General features: G+C 37.8%; 1 protein-coding gene across 2 annotated transcripts in view; it reads right to left on the bottom strand.

The window, feature by feature from the left end:
* Positions 1 to 868: 868 nt before the first annotated feature.
* Positions 869 to 6,741, bottom strand: part of POU1F1 (POU class 1 homeobox 1) — a 10,992-nt gene continuing 5,119 nt past the window's right edge. For both annotated transcript variants that reach the window (XM_018563211.1, XM_018563212.1), the window contains exons 3-6: positions 5,753 to 5,977; positions 3,827 to 3,991; positions 3,037 to 3,097; positions 869 to 1,082 (exon numbers count right to left, since the gene is read on the bottom strand). In XM_018563211.1, the coding sequence (XP_018418713.1) occupies positions 869 to 1,082; positions 3,037 to 3,097; positions 3,827 to 3,991; positions 5,753 to 5,977 (665 nt within the window). The remainder of the gene's footprint in view (positions 1,083 to 3,036; positions 3,098 to 3,826; positions 3,992 to 5,752; positions 5,978 to 6,741) is intronic.

Genomic DNA, 6,741 nt, shown 5'->3' with positions numbered 1-6,741 from the left:
ACGGCTCTGAGTAGGTGGGCAGTATTGTTATGAAGAAGAAATAATAGGAAATGGTATATGAAAGATTTGTAGAAGGGAAATTATTCTGATTGGGGAAGCACTGTTTTTTTTTTTTTGCCTCCCTATGACGGTGCCTCTGATTGACTGGTAGTTGTAATGAACAGCATTACCGATTCTTTGGCAAGTAACACAATTTACACATATGCATTGTGACTGTGAATTTTATCTGTTGTCCTTAACTTCAGCTTTTTGTTTCCCTATTAGCTCCTAGACTGGACTAACTAGCTTGAAATTTAGATTTATTTGTCCACTGCATGTCTATAAACGACTCTACTGACACTTCTCATAGTCCTAGTATTTCTTAGAAATGTGTCTGCAGCTCCACCCATGGCACTAAAGTGACTTTAAATGAATGTACCTTAGTAAACTGACCAGTGTTCATTTAAGTTCACCATAAAAATAATAACTAATCGTGATACGGGGAATTCCTTTTCATTGCATTAAAATGCTGCTTTAAGCTCCAGTAGATCTGCAGGAATGATACTGCTTCCTAATTGTGACAATTGTTGTCATGTAGCAAGTGAGAGAACCATAATGTGTGCTGAGAAGCTTGTCTTATTCTGCCCCCAGAGGGTACAATTTCAGAAACAATCTCACCTTCATGTATGGCCCGAATGGTCCTGTCCATACATACTCTACTTCTATCATCAACAGTCTTTAGTAATGTCCATTCAGCTAGTCACTGAATGGTGAATGCACTACTAAAGGGATCTGCATTCCCAAGTCTCATCATTATAGCTTAACAGTGGCACATAAACAGTTGTAGACATGAATTAACTATAAGGTGCATCTTTAGAGGTCCTCTTCCTCATCTACACTCATGATGCTCTTTTGTGAAGGTGCTGAAGCTATTCTGATGAAGACTGGTTTTCACTCTCTTTTCTCTCTGTCTTCTATTGCAGAACCAGACTCGGACAACCTCCTTCTCCAGATTGAGAGCTTCAGCCATCCTCATGATCTCTTGGGATGATGGTTTGCTTTGTTCTCCAAAATTTGATTCCAGAGCTTCTTTTGCAGCTATGCTGTTCAGGTTAAAATGAATGCATACGATTTTTAAACTTCAGAAAGGTAAGTAATTACAGGCCTCATGTACAAAAATAGCAAGAAAAGTAATATTGAGCTATTGCTGACAGCAATCAATCAGATAATTGACTTCATGTTCTAAATTAAATAGAAAATCTTGTGTGGTTGAATTGGTGGATATATCTAGCACATTGGTTTCTTTTCCAGTATTTGGATACTAATACTGGTTTTTTTTATGGCAGCCCCTGACACCAAAGTTGGAAGTTATAATTGTGGGCCACTGACACTAACATTGGGGCCCACCTCACAGTTGCATTGCATGAGAATGTCCCACAGGACATTCAGTCAAGTCAGTAGAGACTCGAACACACCAGCACTGGGTGGTGATGGTGGAGCCCCTAATAATCACTAGGAGTGTGAAAACAACAACAGCGATTTGAATGTTTTAGATTTGCAGTTTGAAATTCCTGTGCTCCTTGGTTCCATCCAGTGGCCATAAAGCACTGTGAATCCGGAACTCAGATGTTCACAGAGCTGTTCACGCTGTGAACATTTTATAAATACAGTAAACTCCCCATTATCCCGCATCCAGTGGGATTTGCAGATTCCGATAATTTTAGTTTCTGGTTGATTGAGAGTTACTATTAAAAAAAAAAAACTAACTAATGTCATACCCCATACTATACCATATCATAAGATAAACTCTATATTGACATCATATTAATATTGAAATGCAGTAATCAAAAACAAATTAAGACAAATAGACACACAATCATTACGAGGATAATACATGCCACAGATCAGCAAAACAGTACAGTACACAGTGGATTCTTTTTTTCTGGTTCGACAAGAGTTTTGGTTAGTTGAATAACAGATAACTGAGAGTTTACTGTATATCCAAAATATATTAAAATATACCCTATAAATAATCACAAACACAGATCAAATGAAATACAGGCAAAATAGAGCAGAAAGTCAGACCCACAGAGCAGCCCTGAGACTGAAACACCACCACTTCACATCAAAGGGCAAATGCAGTGACTTTGCAATTGTTAAAGATGGTAAACCCCTTTTAACCAGGTAATATATACTATGGGGCACGTAACCATATTATGAAATATGAAACCCAGATCTAAGGCAATAAATACTGACCTGTCTCTTGTGCTATTGATTAACCTCATTAAAGGAGAGCTATGAGGTAAGTGATTTTCACTCAACCTCATAGTTCGAGCCAACGTGTGACAATGAAAATGTCACACGTCGGCTCAATAGATCGGGAAGTGAGCGAACACATACCGTCACTCCCTCACTTCTCGATCCTGTCCCTGCAGAGAGCCGTGACTGTCACTCATGGCTCCCTGCAGGGATTCCCCCCCTCCCTGCTCCGATCCTCCAGCAGCTCTTCCTCTAAATCACAACGGCTGTGGTGGTCTCAGTATACCGCAAGCTGTAGCATGCGATATACTGAGCTTTGGGTCATGGGAGGACACTAGTATATGTCCTCCCATGACCCCGAGGAGAAACACTTACCCCATAGTTCTCCTTTAAGTATAAATATTATTGACATTATGGAATTCTATTTCCATTTATTTATTTTTTACATCGGCCCCATTGCGATTTTTTTTAATTACATTGTATATGAATATACATGCTTAATAAATTGTACTCACAACTTTGAAATGCTTTTCCATCCAATAAATTTGTTTTAGCATTAGAGCCGTATATAGGGGGACCTGTCTAACATGAGATGCTAGAGGAAGTGAGATCTCTGATAAATCTTTTTGAAATATTATAAAAAGCCATATTCGTGGTAAATAATGTGTTGCCAGATATAATAACATGGATTTTGTATATAAAGAAGTGAGAAATGTAACATATTAATTTGCAGTTGGCTTATTTGTACTCAGTTGATAAAAATGTTTTTAAATAAACAAGCATACAATTTATTGCTACCTTATAGTTGTTCTGCGTTTTCTTTTACGTTCATTTCCTCCAATTTTTTCATTGTACAATGCTGTTTAGAAACAACACAAAATGTTATGTTCAGTGTTTTACGTTTGAAGCTCAGCAAATGATCCTAATGGAATCTAGATTTTGCTAGTGCTGAGATGGTATGGGAGGACTAATATTGAATCATCACAATGCTTTTACTATCACTGTACTTGCTGTGTAAGAATAGGGAGTAGCCCTCCAACAACTGGTAATGGAAGAAGGTAGAGACTGCCTTCTCACCATCCAGGTTCAGCTAGCTAGATGTCAAGCATTCCAATTTCATATATAAATAGAGGAGAGACTACTACTGGCCATACACTTGACAATTTTTTGAATCAGGTGTTGATAAAAAATATGCATGCAGTTGAATGACCCACAAAACGTACCTACTCATTTCGATCGTTTCCCAGTTTTGATGCTAAATGATCAAAAATGAAGTGGACATTTTCTAAAATGCTATTCACTTGGCATGACTAGATTGCAAGTTCGCATGGGCAGGGACCCTTTACAATCTTTTATTTATATTGTAAATGTAATGTCTTCCTTTTATTGTAAATCACTGTGCAAATTGTTGGTGCTATATAAATGATAATAATAATGACAGTGGTTTGCCATGGATTTCCACTACAGTCCTCTAGTCATTTAATACTGAATTAAAAAAAACCAAGCACCATACTGGAGAGGGAGATAGCAGTGTTGCATTTCTTGAAGCATTATCTCTATCCACAGGAATATGCAGTTGTTATCATACCTCCAACTTGCTCTGCTTCTTCCAGCCATTTTGACAAGATTGATTTTAATTTGCAGGCATTCTTAAAACTCAGCTGTAAGTTTTCAAAGCGGCAAATGGTTGTCTGGCTGAATTCTGAACCATGTACAGCAGCAAGAGCTTCCCCAACATTTGTCTGAGTATAACCTGCTTGAAATTAATAAACAAATGTATGTGTCAGCAAAGCTTGTCTTATTAATGGTACATTCACGTCATACTAATTAGACTAGGCTTCACATATGCCTAACGTTTTGCTTACTTTTGAATTAATTAGAAGCCAGTGTCTTCTCTTTTTTTTTTAAAGCCGATTAAGGTCACTAGGTTTCCAAGCAGAAGACAATAACATTGAAGATGTCATATGCGGGAAAGTATATGCTGCTTTATTCTAAACAGGCTGTAATGTAAACACATAGCTGATAAATAAGGGTAAAGAACAGTTATGCTTGGTCAATGTTTCCACATGTGTTCAGGGGCAACTGATACCCCTCACAGTAGCATTGCATTTCAACCTTATTTCTTTGTTTGTTGTCTATCATCAAGAGGCCTTAAAGTTCCTGATGTATTCTCCTCACCAGTCTACCTTTTCTTATTGCTGCCTGTGCCCCTTCTGGCGAGATATGCTCTCTCTTTTTGTCCCGGTGCCCATTGCCAGTTTACCACCAACACAGAAAATTATGTTATATCCAAAAATTTACAGTTGTCACCAAAACAGAAGGTCAGAGAGAAGGACACACTTTATTACAAACCCATTGTTGTGACCACCACAATGGAAAACCTAAATGTTAACTTTTCCAGAAAAATACATTATGTCATCCATTTTGGGTTCCAGTGAGGCTCCCCGTCTCTGATCTGGTCTATCAATGTAACTAATGTAACTTAACCCTTCCCACCCACAGTCTGTTAATTACCTTTCCCAAGCACAATTGCTGTTTCAGAAATAACGTAATAATTGCCCTCGCCTTTGAGAGTCAACAGCCAACACTTTGTGCAGCTGCTGACTCTCAATTGCAGCTGACAGCTAGGGTCCCAAGTCAAAGTGGTATCCAATCATGTAAACACATGTGTTACCCCTCGGACTGTACACTGCACTGCAGCCCTGCAGTTTGTATGTTAGCTGTATGCTGTTTTGTTTTTTTTAAATGGCAGAATGGTGAACATGGTGTTATGGAGTGCCAAACACAGTAGTCACAACTGTAAAGACTGCCAGCACTTACCAGACTCAAGGTGAGTGGAGGGGGTGGTTAATAAATGTTATTTTGGAAATAATTTTTCAACCGTTTTAAATCCACCTCTGTAGTGTCTGTATAATAACACCTTCACCTCCCTTATCTTGCATACTAACCCTCTCCCCTCCTTCTCTCTCTGGGTTTGATCTATATATCAATGATGTACTGTATATCGTACACCTTTACCAAAGTCATGTTTTAACCACCTCAATGCCAGCATGTTTTTTACATTTCCAAAATGTTGTGGTTAGTACTGTCCTGGTAATTTTATTCAATATGTTATATAACAAAAGGTAAGGGAAATAGGTTTTCTCAACATGTATGGTCTTTTTTTTATTTTATATAGCAAAGAAATTTAAAAAAATAATACCACCAAAAGTTCAGTCTCAAAAAAAATGCAAAAAATAATAATAATACAAAATGTATTTGGGTGCAGTGTTGCATAATTAAGTAATTGTCAGTCAAACCATCACAGTGCTGAAAACTCAAGAATGGCCTGGTGATGAAGAGATATATACAGGCTGGTGATAGAGTTCTTGTCAAGAAGTTCTTGAATTATTGTCAAGTTAACCGATCCTGCTAAATTTGGCCTTGGCATCTAGACATGTAGCATGCTATTTAACTGTCCCTCTAAATGGAGTATTAGAAACAAGCACACAATAGTAAATCTCAATATCCATACCCAGTTTAATTCTTCTCACTTTGAATTCATTAGCAAACTTTTCCAGTTCTCGGATCTCTGGGGAGTCCATATCAATAGGTTCCTCGATGGGTTTACTCTTTCTTCTAAACTCCTGCTTAAAATCTGAGGTGGTGACCTCCTCTCCCAGGAGAGTCTGATGAATTGGGGCAAAACCATGACCCAATGTGCAAGAGCTAGCGCTCATGAGACATGGTGGCAGACTCCCTGTATGGACTCCTGTGGAATGTAGAAGGACACAAGGTTTCATAGAACTGCTGCATTTTATATAACAACCATTTATAAGGTTGGTCCACACAAAACTACATTTTTGTTTTAGGGAGAACATTTTGATGTGAATTGCCCACAAGCTTCTTAAAACTCTCAAGGGCTTTGCAGGTTAAATCTCTGCATCATAGTTTCCAACTTGTTCCGTGTACATTAATGGAGGTCAAAAACACCTTAATATTTTTTATTTATTTCAAATTTACATAGAATGCAGCAGGAGTAGTGAGAGCTCCATCTCTGCAGCAAGAGGAGTAAGAGTTCCTGAAAGATAAAAGCAGCTGGTGAGTAATTCAGCTCCCTAGTATCTAGCAAAAATTTAAATATATCAGCTATGTGTACAATGACCCTCGAAACAAGTTCATGCAAAAAAATTAAGTATTGTAGTTGAGGGGGGATTTCCCACATTTCCCACAGCCATAAGTACTGGGAATTTTATCCGGTATGTTTGACAGCAGATTTAGGCAGTGGGGGAGTTTGGAGATGTTTAGTACTATTGTGGACCCTCCTTTAAATTGAACCACATACTTTGGCTAGTACAGCCAAAATATAGGTTCTCTTAAAAAATATTGACTATTGCCATATTTTTTTAAATCAGTACAAGATACAAATCCATCTATCTATCTATCTATCTATCTATCTATCTATCTATCTATCTATCTATCTATCTATCTATCTATCTATCTATCTATCTATCTATCTATCTA

This window comes from Nanorana parkeri, unplaced genomic scaffold (genome assembly GCF_000935625.1).
Source record: "Nanorana parkeri isolate BGI_ZX_2015 unplaced genomic scaffold, ASM93562v1 scaffold642, whole genome shotgun sequence".
Taxonomy (NCBI): domain Eukaryota; kingdom Metazoa; phylum Chordata; class Amphibia; order Anura; family Dicroglossidae; genus Nanorana; species Nanorana parkeri.
The sequence above is the reverse complement of the archived record's forward strand: the minus strand, read 5'-3'. Positions and strand labels throughout refer to the sequence as shown.